Here is an 18,473-nt window from a genome sequence, read left to right on the forward strand (position 1 = left end):
AAAGGTTGTTTTAAGGAGGAGGGAGAAAAATTATCATCAACCTCTGAGAGCAGGACAAGAAGAAATGGGCATAAATTGCAGCAAGGGTGATTTAGGTTGGACATTAAGAAAAACTTACTAATGGTCAGGGTGGTTAAGCACTAGAATGAATTGCTCAGGGAGGCTGTGGAATCTCCAGAGCAGGTTGGACAAATACCTGTCAGGGATGTTCTAGATAATACGTAGTCCTGCCATGAGTGCAGGGGACTGGACTAAATGACCCCTCGAGGTCCCTTCCAGTCCTATGATTCTCTGAATGAAAGGTAGTGGAGAATGTGTGTCAGAGCAGCCCTCAATTGCTCAATTTAAGATTATTTTTAGTGAACTCTAAAGTCAGCACATAAAATCTTATTTTTGGCAAATGTAACGTCAGTTATTGCAGCTTTCTGCCATTTTTGAGAATAATAAATTTGCAATTCCGTACCGTCATTCATTTGATGACTTCAGAGTGCTTTACATGCCCTGAACCTTACAAAGGCCCCCCATCTTCCTAATTTTACAATTGACCAAGTATGATCAGAAAAGTGACTAAAAACGGCACCCTTCTACTTCCATCAGATCCACACTCGAGGAAGTGACTCTGAACACACCAATTACTTTAGTATCAACATGCTTCCAAGATTAAACTACCTTTTCCTGTTATTAGCACTGAAGACCCAACAGAGCTAGGGAAAAGCAATGTGAATCCTCTTCCGGTCACACCTCAACAGAACTGTTAGCTAACTTCTGGTTGGAGAATCTGTTACTAGTGATAACGTGCAAGCCAAAAAATGCAGAGTTTGACCTTTACATACCAGGTGTGCCCAAAGGGCTGGAAGTTGTAGAGAAAAATATATTACTTATGATCTGAACAAAATCTGATCTAAAGTCAGAGAGGCGCTACCACATGGAGCTCTACAATGACAGAGACACTTTTCAGATAACTGCGCATGACAACTTGCTCATAGTCATGCAGAAACAGAGCAAGGAACAATACGGGAATCCCATCTTCCAGTTCTATGGTCTGGACAATCTTGCCTCCCCCATTTAATCTACGCAAGACTGTTTATTAATAAGCTAAAAGTAGAGCAATCCCAAGTGATTAAAAGAGAAATGCTAGAAATTTCCTCAATGTAAAGACCTGAACGTTACTTATGCAACACTAAATTATACATAATTTCCAAGGATAATTACTTTCATAGGAGGATATTTGTGGTAAGGTGCAGCTCCTGTTGCTAATTCAATGGCAGTTATTCCAAAACTCCACATATCGGCCTTGAAATCATAACCTCTCACCTATTGCAGGGCAAAAAAAGAAGTTTTAGTGTGGTGTTTTAAAATGTAAATCATAAGATACAAGTGCATTTAATTAGTCATAAAGATACCTGTTCCATGACTTCAGGTGCCATCCAACATGGGGTACCAACAAAGGTTTTTCTTACTTTGTTACGGGTAACATCGCCTCCTGTTGCTAAAAATGCACTAACACCAAAATCTGGAACACATTTTAAAAAAAATTAAAAAATAAATTAAAATTAAAAATTCACCCTTTTCCCCATACCAAAGCTAAACAGAAAATATAAATATATTTTTTAAATGGAGTCCAATTATAAAATCTTTTGTATAACTAAATTTAGCTGAAGAGTTATCTTTTCACAGCTGGCAAAACTACACAAAAATGTTAGACACTCAGAATAACAGCCTTATCTTCCTCAGTTCACATTCTTCTGTTAAGGTCATCTTAATAGACATCAGGTTAAAAAACAAACACATGACACACCATCAACCTGGGGAACTTATTGCCATGGGATGTTGTGAAGGCCAAAAGTATAACGGAGTTTAAAAAAAGAACTGGATAAGTCTATCAATGGCAATTTAGCCAAGATGGTCAGAGACACATGCTCCGGCTGGTTCCTAAACCTCCAAATTCCCAGTAGATGGGACTGGACAACATTTTGAGATCACTCAAAATTTCCCGTTATGTTCATTCCCTCTGAAGCATCTGGCACTATCCACTATCAGAAGACAGGATACTGGGCTAGATGGACCATTGGTCTAACCCTGTTCTGCTGTTCTTATCTTAAAAAGACTGCAGTATTTCCAACTGGCCCAGTAATTCTGGCATTTATGAAGAGTACTAGATTACATTCCATTTGCCTTCAAAGGGAATTGAACCACCAAGTTTTCAAATTCGTATTATTTTCTGATCATTGTACCCACTTCTAAGGTTCCTTACTTTTTCTGAGCTTGTTGATGTTTGGTAAGGATTTCTTCCTGGTCTTGTTCATTTTTAATAAAATTTAAAAACAAAAAAAGAAAAGAAGAAGTGTGCAAAGTCCTCTGGAGACCACAGCAAAGAGGAGAATTAAAATCATAAATGAAGTAAGGCAACATGGGCAATAAAAAGTTATATTCTTGGTCAGGAACCAGCAACAAAATATAAATATGATTGTTTCTGCTGTATTGTTCAATCTTTTTCCCTACAAGAATTTGGGATTTTTATATTATCCGTACAGTTTGTGAAATCAGTGCAACATTTGATGTTCTTATGCTGGACTGCAGAGTTCTGTATCTTAATATACCCTGCAATTAGACACCATTTTTGAACAGAGAACATTAAAGGGCTTGTTGCTGCTAAGAACACAGCCTCTTATGCATTCCCCTTTTTAAGTAAGCAATTCTTGCTTGTCCTAAAATTGATTCATAGGACTTGAATGCACTCCTTAATTTAAGAGTTTACTCACACTTGAGCCCAGTCTTATCAGCATGTGGCTGTGCATTTTTGTGCTTTCACAACAGCATAACTAAAGTAGGTCTTTGAGACATTACAGAACCAAACCTGGACCCACTCACATTCATTTCCCCACTGACCTTGATGGGGATCAGTATTTAGGATTTTACCTTTGGTTTAAAATGGAATTAAGAGTTTGGTCATTGATACTTTGTCATTAATCTCCACAAAGCCATTATCAAGTGTCCTGCCAGTAAGTGCATTACAAGTAGATTGTCTTTTTTGGTTCCCTCCTATATCTCTACACACAGAAAAAACAATGCATTTAAGTTTGCCATCTAAATATGTTTTCAGGGACCTGACCTGCAACTTGTTTGGTAAGGATTAAAGGAAGATCCTTGAGAATCTGGGCCTGCTGCATGAAGCACTTTTGTTTTATATAAAACATTGTAGGTTAGGAGTTGCTGCTTTGGGACTTGTCAATATTCTGTAATGGGTAATGTCTTCTAAACACGGTCCTTCTGTCTAACCAGGCAATTCTGCACTGAGTACTGAAATATGAAGAACGATGTTATTTTATTAACTAGTTATCTATATTTCAGTTCTAGTTTATTCGTTAACTCACTTCATGAAAAGTTATCCAGATGAGAGACGGTTGTAGTTTTGTTTTTCAGGCCACATTTGTTTTATCTTCAAGCCTGTGCACCACCTTTTAAAAAATTTATTTATATGCACCTATTTGTATTTACTGCCTCTTGTTATTAATACATATTTTATATTTTGCAATGTACTACAAATGGCAAAGGCAAGAGACAAAATACCCAGAATCAAAAGCTTCATAATAAATCACCCAAATACTGCCCAATAGATAAGTGTATTTTCTGTATTTTATGTCTTCACAGATATGAATGACTTTCAAATGCATATTAAACTAGCAGGAGACTGCAGTGTTTGACAAGTCATATATAGATGAGGAACAAGAAGAACAGAAGTCATAACAAAAAGCATTCCTTCACTGAGTAGCTTTGTATCTCAGTAACAGATCCTTCAAAACATACCGTTTGTTTACTCAAAGGTTCAGAGAGGTTTAACTTCCCCTGTCCTAACCCAATAATGTGCCTTTAGCGTTGACATTTTCCTGTATTGTTAGGCCACTTAACCAAATGGGAAAAGGGAAGTGGGCAAAACTGAAGAAGTTAGATAGCAAACTGTTACACATTCATGGTAAGAGACAGTAACAATGTACAAGCAGCTGCCAAGGAAGAGAAGTTAACTATTAGTGTTTATGAAGCTTCTTAAGAGCCTTGCAAGTGGAAAGAATGGTGGGACTGGGACAGCCTCACACATACAGTGAGTTAATACACTAGTGGCAAGGTTTTCCAAAAGTATTTAAGTGACAATCCATTTTCAAAAGCAGCATATGCATGGATGACCCCAAGTCTCACTGAGTACAGTGCAGGGAGAAAGTCAACAGGCATTAAGCTCACGTACCCAAGTCACTTTGGAGAGAGAGACATACTTGGGAACTTTTGAAATGTTTATTCTGGGAAAAAAATAGATTGAACGTGATCTGTGTCACACAGGAAAATAGTTCAGCAATCTCAATCTAATGCTTCATAAACAGTTGCCCACATGGCACAATTTGCCAGCCTTAAGTCATGAGATCTCAGGACTAGGATAGCAGGAGTGACAGAGGTCAGGACTGAGATGGATTGGTAAGAAAGACAGGTTTTTGTGTACTATGCTCATATGTGCTATCACATGCACTAGACAAGGTTTTTGCTTAAAAGGGAAAGGTCTTTCATCAAGTTTCAGGATTTTCCTTTAGAAGAACATAACCTTCTGATTAAAGTTAGAAAGCAAGAGGCAAACCTACTTTATACTCCTTCTTGCAAATAAAAAAAAAAGATTTGTTAGACATTTCTATTATATAGTAGATGACGGGAGAGAGTCACCTGTACTAAATCAGTACTTGCCAACTTTTACTACACACTATGGTATCCAAGATATCTCAATTTTTCCCCTGGATTGAGAGGAGGTTACTCTGTAGTAAAATGCTGGTGAATGTAGGTGTGATGGTGTCCGTTATACCCAGAGCTCTAAACTATGCTGTTTTGGCTGAAGTCTCCTCTAAAATCAAAATTAGGTGGCAAGTTCTAAACCTTTTCTTTCTAATAAAGATGGAGACCTTCACAAAACTCTGCATGACTGAGCTACTTTCCCAGGCTTAAAACTAAGATTAATACTGAACAGGGCCTAAACGTACCTTTGTTTTGAAAATTTTGAAAAGAGGCAGCCTCAAAAGCATCTGAAAAAGGTCTGGTTAAACACAATCTGTTCTGTGGTCATTCATAGCCACATCAATGAACAGTGGAAGAACGGCCTGGTGAAATTTAAGGGTTTTGCACCCACAGCTACATATGAAATGGAAATGAAAGACCTTCTCCCTAGATTACTAAAGCTGCATGCTCTTTAAGATAACAGAACTGTCACTTATACTGACTAAAGTAAAAACTTTACCAAATAACCCATACCTTCTTTCAGTTCCCTCTCAGTCTCCAATTGTGATAGCAAGAGAGGATTGTTCATTACTGTGTGCTCCTTCTCTCGACTTGGTTTTCTGTTCCTTCACTTAGTTCATGGCTTTTTTATATTCTCTAGGCAAGTCAAGCTTAGAAAGCTGAAACGTCGATGAAGTACCAATTATCTCTTGCACAAGATGTTACAATCTTATTGGTATTTAATAGGCTATAGGACTGTGGGCCAGTAATGATTTTAGAATCATTTAGTTAAAAGTAGGCTGAAAAACTTTCTATTCACTACAAAGGAGAAGTGAAGTGAAAAAGGAAAAAAGTTTTTTGTTTTTGTTTTTTTGTTTTTGTTTTTTTAATTCCAAACCACACAACAAAAGGTTTGCTACATTCCCCCTAGCCAACTCTGTTCCGCTACCCCAGGGTCTCTGGCTAGACGTCACTTTCCTGCACTTCAATTTCTTTGAAGATTCTAGTGGACTGAGCCTACTTAAATATTTAACACCCTATTAAGTCCATATAGACTCTGTTTCTCATTTGTCATACATAATGCCAATATTTGTCAGCACTTTGCAAAAAGCGAGAATATTGAAGGGCAATTGCACTTTCAAATACCATTCTTTACAAAATTTAACATTAAACAATAAACCATTTTGTCTTTGTATATTTCTCATTTTGAACTGACCTTTATTATGCAAAGCCACCCATACTGTGGCCAGGAATGAATCCTTTAATTATAGTAATCAGAGGTGTAATTGTTAACAAAGGGAGGCATAAAAAGTGTTCAATGAAATGCGACTTTTGATTGTGTCCTTTTATGACTTTAAAAGAAAAAAATACATACAAATTGAAAATATAGAGCACCCACAAAGTTGAAAAAAATAGAAGATTTTTTTTTAAATAGATTGTAAAAAAAAATCAAAATTGATGACTCTCAACTTCTTAAATGTTTTCATCTTGCATATCTACTTTCATTTATTGCTGGATTTACAACAAATCACATTATAGGAACTGCCCAAACCAGCAAGGACTCACAAAGACAGTTCAGATTCAATTATTCTCCCCAGGTGAAGATGTGGAATAGCCTTCTAGCTAGAAAGTGTGCCATAAAAACCACATGCCACAGGATACATGCCATATGTCCACACAGTCATGGAGTTTCCTTAATTCTGGATGTACTGCAGGACTTTGCAGCACAGTAAAGGGACTTACTCACTGAGAGTAATGCCAAGGACAGGAAGGGATAGAACTGATCACAGGGATTCTCACAAGAGCAAGAAGCAGCAATGTACTGTCCAAAGAGACATATGGTAATCCTGGCAAGAAACACAGTATTACTCATGAGAGGGACTGCATGACCTTCATAGGATCAAAAGTATAATCAGAGTATCCAAAAGTTAACAAATCAATGGAGACCACTTTTTCAAAAAAAAAAAAAAAAAAAATCTAATGCAATCATGTGGATGGAGTTTGGGGTAATTCCTTTATAAAAACGAATGGATCTCAAATACTTGAACTAGTGTTTTAGAAAAGTCACAGTTTCTCAGCAAGTGCCTGATATGTCCTACACTTGAAGCCATGTGATTTCAGGTACAGCTATAAGTCTGCCCTATTATTTTCTTTGATTTCAATTTAACATTAATAGAAAAAGCCACAGAAGACTTAATATCCCATTAATTTTAATATTAGGGGTTTTTTTGGGGGGGGGGAGGGGAGGAGAGGAGGTCAAACCTCCACATGTTACTTCTATTTAATTCAAAGGAGATTTCTGCTCACAAACTGAAAACTTAACATTTTTCTGATTAGTGACTTGCTCTTGATATCTAATCTACTAATAGCTTCTGCTCTGTTCAGTGTTATTTCAATGCCCTTGTAGACTTCTATTTAAAAAAATAATAATCAAACGAACAAAAAACCATGCAAAAAAAAGTCATGTGGACAACCCATGATATGTTCAAAGCTTCTTCTAAACCTATGCAGCCTAGTGGCTAGCAATCATGAGAATTAATTTATTTGGTTGATAGACAACCACTAAGACGACCACCATGTTTTATAACCTGATCTTTAAGAGGCCTTAGAGATTATTGGAGTGTCCATCATGAAACAATGAGATGCCAAAAGTGGAAAGGGAGGCATCTTCTCTTAAACATCCCTCCACACATCTTCAAGAAGAGTCTTGAGGCCAAGGTCACTGTATAACATCTCCATTGTATTTTAGTGTAGACTTTAAAGTATTAGAATAATTTACAGAAATACAGTTCATGACATAATGCAGAGGACATCAACATGAATTGCTGAGTCTGGGTAACAAATTCTCCCATGCATGTGGATAGTTACAAGATGCTGGGGGAAAAGGAAATAGGTTTTTGGACACTGTTGCTATGGCTTGTAAGACAAGTATGATATATGCTGCTCAGATGCTTTATTGTTGCTTTGGAGATCATGTAGTCTCAAACTGGGTTATTGCACCATATTTTTCAGCTGACACCCCCACATTATGAAGTTGGTAGCCCAAGAGATACTACAGCATTTCCGGGGGGGGGGGGGAGGAAGAGGGGGGAATCTCAAAAAGGTATCACTTAGCTTCATTTCTATTTCCCCTTGACTAACTGTTAGGCCTCAGTCATCATCATTACCTGCTATTTGTACTGAGCCATCTTCACCCAAAAGGATATTGCCAGCTTTCAAATCCCTATAATGCACAAGAAGAGAGTTAACTTTCTGAATAAGTTTCATAATGTGTGATTATAGCTATTGTAAAGAAAGCTTCATAAGAAAAATGTAAAATTAGTAAAAGGTTCACTCAAAACATGTTGATTATCTGATCTGAAACTAGTTAACAAAGATGCTCCACTGACGTTTAAAATAAAGGGGGGGGGGAAATGGAGGGACACAATTTTGTTAGCTTATATAAAAGCAAATAGACGTGCAAAACTGAGCTTGCATTCTTTCAGAGTCTAATGCCAGAAGGACCCATTTAGGTCTATGTCCAGTGTATGAGATATAAAATTTCACTCAAATACTCCCATATTGAGCCCAGTGACTTTAGACCAAAGCATTTCAGTCCTCATGAGATTAAACTGTTGCAGGCCACAGGCAGAGAACAGGAGAGCAACAACAGAGAAGTGATTAAGTGAGCGAGACCCAAATCATGCTAGCAGGCAAGCCCATGCTGCAGCAGAAGGCAAAAAACCTTCAAAGTTCCTGCCAATTTGACTTGAGGGAAAATTCCTTCCCAATCCCAACTGTGGAGGAGATCAGTTTAACCCTGACCATAAGAGAAAGACACACCAGCCATTCATTTAAGAGAAGACTGCTCTGTACAACCTCAAAGCACCAGTCCACCCCATCTCCAGCTGGGGCCAATCTCCGATGCTTCAGAAGACGGCAGGGAAAAAAAAAAAAAACCACACCCCAGAACACATCTAGCTAGTTGTGCATCAGGAAAAAAAATTCCTTCCTGACTCATGCAGGCAACTGGCTGGAGCACGAGTCATTATCTTAATGCAGAACTGCAATAATTATGAGTTTGAGGCAAGGTAGGCAATCCTATTCTCCCCAGGGCCCATGAAGGAAGGGGATAGGCAGATTCACACATTCCAAAGCCAGAAGAGACTAAGGAGGCAATCCAGCCCAACTCCCCTGCACAGTCCGTAGAGTTTCCCCCAGAAACTGGATTAAATGATATTTTTAGAAAGAAATCTAGTCTTAAATACTCCAAGTGACAGCAAATCCACCACCTCTCCTGGGTAGGCTGTTCCCTTGCAGCTAGGAAATTGTGTCTTACCAGTAAGAACACAAGCCAAATCCATTTTGAATGGAAACTAAGGGCCCAAATTCAGCTTTGATGTAAATGGACAAAACTCCAATGACCTCAAAGGAAACTGCACCTTAACAGCACTGCAGAGGTTGGCCCTAGATGTCTCCATCCTAACAATCCAATGAAACTTTTCAAAATTCTACAGTGAGGAACTGCCCTAATTGCACCAATAATTTAAAGAAATAAAACTGCTTTCTTTAATCTTCTGTAAAATGCTCTAATCAAATTTATGGGAAGAGATTAAATAGTTTACTGCAAATTTACACCTGACTAACGTGCTGCATAGGTGGTTTATAAAGGTACTTAGATGGGCTGTAATACTTTGGTCTCATTTTGGTTATTGGGGTCAATGTAGCTGGTGTTGGTGGCCTGTGATATACAGGAGGTCAGACTAGATCAATAACTCAGTCCTACAAAGACATCTACTCATGCTTCATGTTGAATTCAGTGACTTTATTCAGACATCTAGTGGCACTATTCATATGCTTAAAATTAAAAACAAAAGCATGAGCATAAGTCTTCACAGGATCGGGCATTTTTTAAATGACAGATTTATACCCATTTAAACTGCACAGAATACATGTTCCTTTCAATAACCATAAAGTAAAAAAATTAAGAATTTGAGTAGTCCATCTTCCTAGGATCTACTGAACAGAATTAGCATCTGCTGTCATTGACTAACTCTTCACTCATTGATATATTTTAATAGGGAAGCAAGTGGTGGTGAAGGGAAAAACAAAACACACTAGCCATTTTGGAAGCAGCAACTCCAGTTGTTTAATTTAGTGTCTACTAGGGAAAATCAGTGACAACCCATTTGGGCAAGAAGAATGTAAAAGATTCTACTGTAAACAATGCTTCCATGCTGCTGCTGTATGATTTAAGAGAATTATTTCTCAACTCCATTTTGTAATGAGACTTAAACAAATAGCTCTTCTCCAGCTTCTTATGCACCATTACAAAAAGAGCTGAGAAAAATCTCTTCCTAATCCAGAGGACATGGTGAGCATTAGACGATAATGACTCTTCCTCTGTTAGCATGGGCAACAAATTAAGGTTTGTGGCACATCCTTTGAAGGTCTAGATTGGAAACATGGGTTCTAGGTGAGGAAAATATATGTCTTAATTTGACAAGAGGGGGCTTATTTGTAAAAAGCAGTTTGAAGATGAAACATGCTACGTAAGTGCAAGAAACTAATATTGCATTGGGCCTGTGCTGTACCGTTTTAGGGCATTTGTTTACAGTATTAATTTAATCACCTTTTGAAAGCAAACAATTAAAAAAAATAAAGGCACTACTGGATCAAGCAAAGAAATTGTTGAAAGTCTCATCCTTAAAGCCAACTTTGTCTTAACCAACAATACTCATGAGGTCAACATATAGTGCTTCTGACACCAAAACTCCAAGTCATGGAAATAACTGGTACAGTATATCACCATAGCAGTCATATAGAGTAGCCTGAGTGAATAGAAGAAATATAAAATTACATGTGATCTACACCTTAGGAGTCAGTGGGGAAAGTAGATGAAAAGTGGGCATTTACTAAGATACAATTTTTTGTTTTGTTTTTAAAACAAGTACAAAGGTGTTCATGGGTCCTTCAAAGTAGGTTTATACTAAGTCAGAGGAAAACACACACCAAAAACTAAGCATTGATTCATAGCTACAAAGGCACAGATATTCACTGGGGGCCCAAATCAGGCCTCTATCGTGCTGTGCACTATGCAAATATAACAAAAAGACGGTCAAAGCCCCGAAGAGCTTGCAATTTATGTAGAAGAGGAGACAGAACAGTTGGATATAGACACACAGTACAAGATAACAATGATAAGCCAGACAAGGTATACCAGTTGCCTAAACAGTGCTATCTGCCACCAAGAATTATTGAACATAGTCCTTTAATACTTGGAGAAAAGCATCAATTAACCAACCTATTAGGATTGACTAGTGTCAGCCATAGTGAAGACTATTAATGCAAATTAAGAATACAATTCACTGTATACATGCTCCTACCTGTGAATTTGCCCATTCCTGTGTAGATAATCTAAGCCTTCCAAAACTTCTTTAAGAATTGTTGCTATGATAGATTCTTCAAGGACCCCATTCTTGTGTTCCCCTCTGTTGATGATATACTTTATTATATCCAGCATTGAACCTAAATTGAAAAGCGGGATTTCCATGGGGACGGGGTGAAAGGGAGGGAAAACAAGTCAGAAACAATCTGTTTGAGAAGTCTTACCACAGTGATTACTGAGCTATAGAGACCAGATTTTCTGATCTCTATTAGTTTCTACATTTTAATATTTACACTTCTTTACTCCTATTAAGCTATTCTGCTCCAACTTAAAAAAAAATATCTTTGTATGCTCACACAGAGACCCTCAACTATCAGCTGTTTGAATAAAGTGCACAGATTGCTCAAAAAAAAAAATCATTTGGTTTAAAAAAGCTAACATTCAACTTTCTGCTTACTTGTTTATTATGCTACTGTTGTTATACATTTCAATATCATTGAAAGTTTACACAAACACTTTACAAAACAGACTAGACCATGTTTTCTGCCCTCAAGAGTTTCCATCCAAGGTCCCAATTCTTCACTCAGATCCATGTGGGCCAAATCCCATGCCTACAGAAATCCAGTTGCAGAACTGGATATGAAAACTGTGCATAGTAATGAAAAGTATTCTAAGTAGAGCACTGCGTCCTTGGCAACATGCACTGTGATGTATCACGTTTCAAAACAAAGTTTTTGTTTTTAATTAAAATGTCAACAGTTTTCAATAGCGACATTGTCTTTTCAGCTAGGCATTTCCTGACAGTAACTAGCTAGGGTATTAATGATCATTTGGCTTCATTTTGTGTCCTCAGCTGCTTTAGCTAGTCATTAACTGTTGGCCAACAAAGATATTTCGTATTATTGCTTAATGTTTTCTGCATTTCAATGAAGCCCAAGTAACAAACTGTTATTTTAGGCAGATTTTCCATATTTATTTTCTGACCATAGAAGTGCACTAGTCAACTGCTGCCATCAGAACAGATCTTGGCAATCTTGTGTTACATTTAGTAACACAAGATGATATAGTAAGTTATTTGCCAGCAAGGAAAAATTTGGTTTCCCAACTGCAAACACATGGAGTTTTCTGTCTTTTCCCCTCCCAGAGATGACTATGATTACGTTTTCATATTGTCCACAATAATCATGCAAGTTGTGGGAATCTTTTTAAACATCCAGTCAAAAAAAATAAAATAATAATAATAATAATAGTGACACAGCGGAGAAGACAGATAACTTTTGCTACAGGCCTAATAGGCATGAAATAGTGTTGGTCCTTCTCTTGGTGAGGGACAGGATGAGGGAAATAGGACCTGCAGTGGTTTGTTTACTCTTATTTTAGATAAGTAAATGAATGTAATGCTCAAGAAAAAAATAACAATAGAACTGATTAGATCTGGCAAAAGTGCATGTTTACTCACATAGCCTGAATAATGTACATTAAAAGAGCAGCATCCCTGTTATGCCATTGAGCCAGTGTGTTCCTCTACTACTTCTTCCCCACAAAAGGAGGTATTTGGACTGGATGCATTAATACAAAGAATGTGCATATGCAAATGACATCATACATCATCTTGAAGTTAAACAAGCTCAAGCAAAAAAAAAAAAAAAAAAAAGGTCAGGAACTTACCTCCACTTAGTAACTTCATAACCAGCCAGAGTTCATCCTTAACCACAAAAGACGTGTAATAAGTCACTATATTGGGATGATTGCATTGACTCATAGCTTGAATTTCTTTCTATAAGAAAAGCAAAACAGGACAGTCTGGAAAGACAGCAGTTCTATTTTGCTATAACCATCATTTTTATGTTATTAATAACTTCCCAAGTGAAATATGAGAATAGAATAGTTTACACACACGTTTATGATTTACATAAACCTTGAGCAACAGAACCAGTTTTGAAGATGGGGAATATTAAAGGGAGGCTGGCCAGGAGATTGATGCCACTCTTTTCTTCTGGAGGGAGGGAATTGTCAGAGTCATGATCCCACAGGGAGCGATGGTGGACAATCTACAAGGGTAGAAGGCATGGGAGTAGATCAAGAGAAAAAACAGGTTTGGCATGCAAGTTGGAATTAAAAGGAGAGAACAAACCTGCTGTAGAATAATGAGCCTGTACCTTCCCTGTTTTTTCTCAAAAGGCCCTTGGCAGCACAGGAACAGAGAAAACTGATTAAGGAAACTCTAGGATTGGAAAATGCATTAGACAGAGAGGAAGAGTGGTGAAAGGGGAGTGAGCAAAGTGTGGGGCTCAAAGTAGAGACCACATAGCCAAGTGAGTGGAGGAAGCTGGCTCACAGCTATAGAAAAAAAGCAAAGGAAATGATTTAGTAAACAAGTACACCATCAGCAGTCACCACATGATGTGGCCAGAAGCAGCAGCAGCACCACCACCAAGTCATACAGTCTACAATAGGTTGCAAGGAAGACTGTTACCTTCATGAATGTGTACAACTTTCTTAAGCCCCAGACCTCCTTTTCCAAGGTTATTTCCTTATTTTTAACTTAACATTTTAAGAGTATTTCTTACAGTGCCTCCCAGACAGTTAACAGAAATAGGTCCTATGTGTCTTTAAAAAGCAAGAAAATGTAGTTTCTAGCTTACATCTGGTTTCCACACTTTATTTTAGTCAGCATGAAGGCCTCTAATGGTATGTCTACACTGCAACGTAAGCCCTGTTTGAGCCCAGGCTAAAACCTAACCCCTCCCTTGCATCCACACTGCAACTGCACTAACTCAGGACTTGGATCCAGGGTCCCGGGACCCTGCAGGGCTAGAGCGTCCGAGCTCAAGCCTAGCCAGGATCCAGAGTCTGAGCCTTATTACTTTGTAGTGTAGACGCAGCCCCGTTTAATTTGTGCCCCATGAGTCATCTGGATGTATCCCACAATTCCATGGGACAACTTGCTTAATCTTCTATCCCAAAAACCTGCAATCCACTCTATTGAAAACAGAAGCCACCACCCCCCCACCCCATAGTGATTAGCAGCAACTTAGGTCAGCATTAACCCATTCTCTTCTAATCACAGATCTGCAAGCATACTATCAGAGAGCCTCCTGGGTTTGCAAAGAGTTTGGCAGGCTGCTCAAACTTTCTGTAACTTGAAGGGCAGGCACCACGGTCCTAGGGCTAGAGTGGCCACATTTGGGAAATGGACGCTAGGGATAGCATATCTGGGAAATGGTACTTTATAGTGCGTAGACCAGAGTCAGTGTGGATGCCAGAGCCCTAAATTCAAGCATGGGTTAGAAAAGTCTTAACATAGGATTTAAATACAGTCACTGTTGACAGTCAAGTCCAGGGTTCCCTAACATGGTTAGGCTGACTCAAGTCCCACTAGCCCTGGGCTTACATTGCAGTGTACACATACCTTAGAAGGAAGAGAAAAAAAATGGCCAAGTTATTCTCACCACATTTAATTATATGTCAGAATAATAAGAGGGATTTAAATCACAGCAGTCTTAGATGAGATGTTAAGCCAAGGTCCTGAACAAACATGATTTATTAATAATCTCATTGTACTTTTTTGTAAAGTCAGGGTCTTAACCCAGCTGTCCACATCAAGCTGCAATACCGCAAGTCACATTATGACTCAAATTTAACCTGCAGTCTCAATTGAACAATATTTTTTTGTTCACGCTTGTATACTGCTGCTTCATGCTGTAAAACAGCTGCTGGTGTCTCTCAGAGGTACCGGCATGTCACTATTGGGCAAAATTTACTCCATATGTTTACAAAGGGTATGCAAGGTGTAATTGTTTGAAAAGATCGTTAAGATACTTTAAAGCATTTAAAAAAAAAAAAAAAAAAGAGGATTTAAGGGTCAAAAAACTCCAGTTGTCCACATTATGCTACAGTTAGCTGGTGATGTAACAACCACCCACTAAGCAAGCACCTCCACAAGTCATTTAGCTCAATATCAGTTAATTGCCTAAAAATCTTGTATTGCAGAAGGATGGGAATTTCAATTGCAAAAGATTTCAGAGCCTAAGATCTACAAATAGCAGTTATTTGGCTGAGGCGCAAAGTTTGCTTGCAGTGGGGAGGTTCACCTAATGGGATATCAACAACTTTGAAAAAAGTGCATAAAACCTCATTTTAAACCACCTTCGGAACAATACTTAAAAGGATTAAAAGGATGAGCAAAAGGATTTTTAATTTTTGTTCAAATCTGCTTACCAAGTGCTTTTCACAGCATTGAGTCTAAATGGGTAAATAATTTTTCTTGTTTCTACATGTCTCCCATGCAAACACTCGAGGGTTTTGGTGGTTTTGTTTTGTTTTGAAATAATATGACTAAAGCTACAAAAATTGGCAGAGAGGACTCAGAGCAGGTGTTATAACTGAAGGTACTTTTAAACTTGTTTAATAAATTGGTTTCCAGATGGTTGTGTCTCTTTTGTTAGAGATCCTCTTTTTATAGGTTTGTCCTAATGCCACAGAAGTCGATTGGATAACTATATATTTATTCAGATAGAGCCACTCTATTCTATCAGGCAAATGATCTAAGCTCCAGAATGAGTACAAGAGAGTTTCCATTAACTGGGCATAATGACTCTGCTACAACAGCTAGTAGCCAGGTAAGAATACAGAAGTGCAAAAACAAACAGCAAGCTGACCCTATATATTAAAAGTAGTTCAAACCCATGTGTACTCAAGAAATTGTAAGAATTTCTCTTCTTCCTTGCAAGCACAGTGATATGCAGAAATTAAAAAAAAAAAAAAAAAAAAAAAACAACACCACAACAACACACATACCCCGCCCCCATAAAAATAGGTCTCAACTTAAGAATTTATTATCAAGTCATGATGAATAGCTATGGGGTCGAGGCAGTCATTGGTAGCCCCATTTCATAAATTGTAAAATCTGATATCTATTTTATTAAAATAATGGCTAACAAGAATCATAGTAACATTAAATGTTACTATTTTAGAAGAAATCTATCTAGCCTTCGCCATAGAATCTGAGCACCTAATTCATTAATAGATTTCATCACCACAAACACTTGTGTGAGAGATAGCAAGTACCCCATGAGCACAGGGTAGATCAGATGACTTGTCCTAGGTCACACAGGTAGTCTGTGGCAGAAAAGGGAACTGAATCCAGATCTGAGTCCAGTGACTCCTCCAGTAGACCATCCTTCTTCACTTCACAGAATCATTATGGAGCCAAAGTTTGACTTCCCTTGTAGCATTTGGTAAGAACTTGATTTGGGAATATTCTTCTTATTCAAAACAGTAATGGCAACTTTCACCTTATTTAAAACAAGGAGTCTGGTGGCAGCTTAAAAACTAAAAGATTTATTTGGGCATAAGCTTTCATGGGTAAAAAACCTCACTTCTTCAGATGCATGAGGTAACTCCCTTCTCTTCATGTGTCAGTATGCCTGCACCTGTAATTTTCACTCCATGCATCTGAAGAAGTGGGTTTTTAATCCACAAAAGCTTATGTCCAAATAAATTGGTTAGTCTTTAAGGTGCCACTGGACTCCTTGTTGTTTTTGTGGATACAGACTAACACGGCTACCCCCTGATACTTGACACCATATTTAAAGTTACTCACTTGACTGAATAGGTCCTTCAGGAAGTACAGAGCTTTCAAGTCATTACTCACACAAGTACTCCTTACTCACGTGAATATTCCTACTTACACACGAGCAGTTTCCTTGATCTAACAGTTTTATGACCAAACCACTATTGGTAAAAATTTTCTCAGTGATTCTGGACATTTAATTTAGAAATTTTGTTTCCCTGGCTGAGTCTGAAGCCTGGTCTACACTTAAAACTTAAGTTGACATAGCTACCATTGCTCAGGAGTGAGCGCTGTAACTATGCCAACCTAACCCCGAATGCAGACACAACTAGGTCAATGTAAGAATGTGTTTGGTTGACCTAGCTATTGTCACTCAGGGAGCTGCAGTTCCTACAGTGATGGAAAAAAACTTTTCCATCCCTGTAGGGTGTGTCTATGCTACAGGGTTATGGCAGCACAGCTATGGTGCCGTAGCTGTGCTTCTATAGTCCTTATAGTGTAGATGTTGCCTGAGTTGATGAAGACAAGGACCCCCTGGCACTGACATTTGGTAGCAAACAGCTGGATTCACAGGGTAGACGACAATTCTGCAGACACCAGCAGTGACATAAGATCTCTATTTGCACATCAAGTTACTGAAGTCTTTTTCTAAAATGCAGCAGCTTAAGATTGTTAATTGAGCTCACTTTGCAAAATGAAGTGGACATTTAGCACAAAAGAAATTCAAGTACAATTTAATATTAGAAAGTAAAGAACACACTGTAAACAGAAGTATTTAATTCTTGAGCTACCTAATAAGTTACTTATTAAATGCAGTTGTGCTCTCCCATTATAAAAGCCACTACCATCCTATGGAAAATATTTATCATAGTTATTGTATGAATTGCATTTTTAGTAGAGTACAGTGTTTAACACAATCAGTATTCTCAAAAAGGAGAGCTCATAGAATGCTTGGGAAATATATTCGAAGTGCTATGCATAGAAATCAAAGTACTTGTGCAATCAAATAGTTTAGGGATAAATGGTGTGTGTGTTTGAGAGAGAGAGAGAATATCTTGTTTTGAAACAGTGAATTCACAATGCTAGAACAGAGCTAACAATTATCAGGGTCCTCTGCCTTTTAATGTATTTGACTAAAGACTCTCAAACAGATTATAAACATGCACTTGGAAGAGTTAACACGGGAGGACAACAGTCACGTGTAGCCACAGAACTGTGTGTGGGAGGGAATTTCTGGCTCAAGTAGAACAGTAGCAGAAGGAGAAATAAGCTGTTTGCACATAAAGGCAGAATTACCATCATTAATATAGTAAAAGTGTGGGGAAGGAAGAAGGCAATATGGCATCAAAAGGTCCAGATAAACTGCTTCTGTTTTGGCAGACAGGCAAGATATCTTAGCATTGACAGACAGACATGTGGATACCTCAAGCCCTGACAGAGAATGTTTTACAAGAAGGTAGCCTTTAAGAGAAGGCACTAATCCCTTTTGAAAAGATTGGGATTGTTTAACCCTTTCCCTCGGAGTTGCCTCTAGAGCCAGTTTAAGAAAGATTGTTTCAGATTACACCTCTACCCCAATATAACGCTGTCCTCGGGAGCCAAAAAAACAAAACTTACTGTGTTATAGATGAAACTGTATAATATCGAACTTGCTTTGATCCACCAGAGTGCGCAGCCCCGCCTCCCCGGAGCACTGCTTTACCGCGTTATATCCGAATTCATGTTACGTCGGGGTAAAGGTGTACTTTAAAATAAAGCCTCTTAGCACTTTTGGGAGGGGTT

General features: G+C 38.1%; 1 protein-coding gene across 3 annotated transcripts in view; it reads right to left on the reverse strand.

Annotated features, from left to right (window-relative positions):
* Positions 1-18,473, reverse strand: part of STK39 (serine/threonine kinase 39) — a 162,569-nt gene that overhangs the window by 101,076 nt on the left and 43,020 nt on the right. For all 3 annotated transcript variants that reach the window (XM_005290401.5, XM_008178422.4, XM_065561797.1), the window contains 5 exons: positions 12,785-12,893; positions 11,115-11,256; positions 7,917-7,972; positions 1,404-1,513; positions 1,213-1,314 (listed from right to left, as the gene is read on the reverse strand). In XM_005290401.5, the coding sequence (XP_005290458.1) occupies positions 1,213-1,314; positions 1,404-1,513; positions 7,917-7,972; positions 11,115-11,256; positions 12,785-12,893 (519 nt within the window). The remainder of the gene's footprint in view (positions 1-1,212; positions 1,315-1,403; positions 1,514-7,916; positions 7,973-11,114; positions 11,257-12,784; positions 12,894-18,473) is intronic.

Source organism: Chrysemys picta, chromosome 11 (genome assembly GCF_011386835.1).
Source record: "Chrysemys picta bellii isolate R12L10 chromosome 11, ASM1138683v2, whole genome shotgun sequence".
NCBI lineage: Eukaryota > Metazoa > Chordata > Testudines > Emydidae > Chrysemys > Chrysemys picta.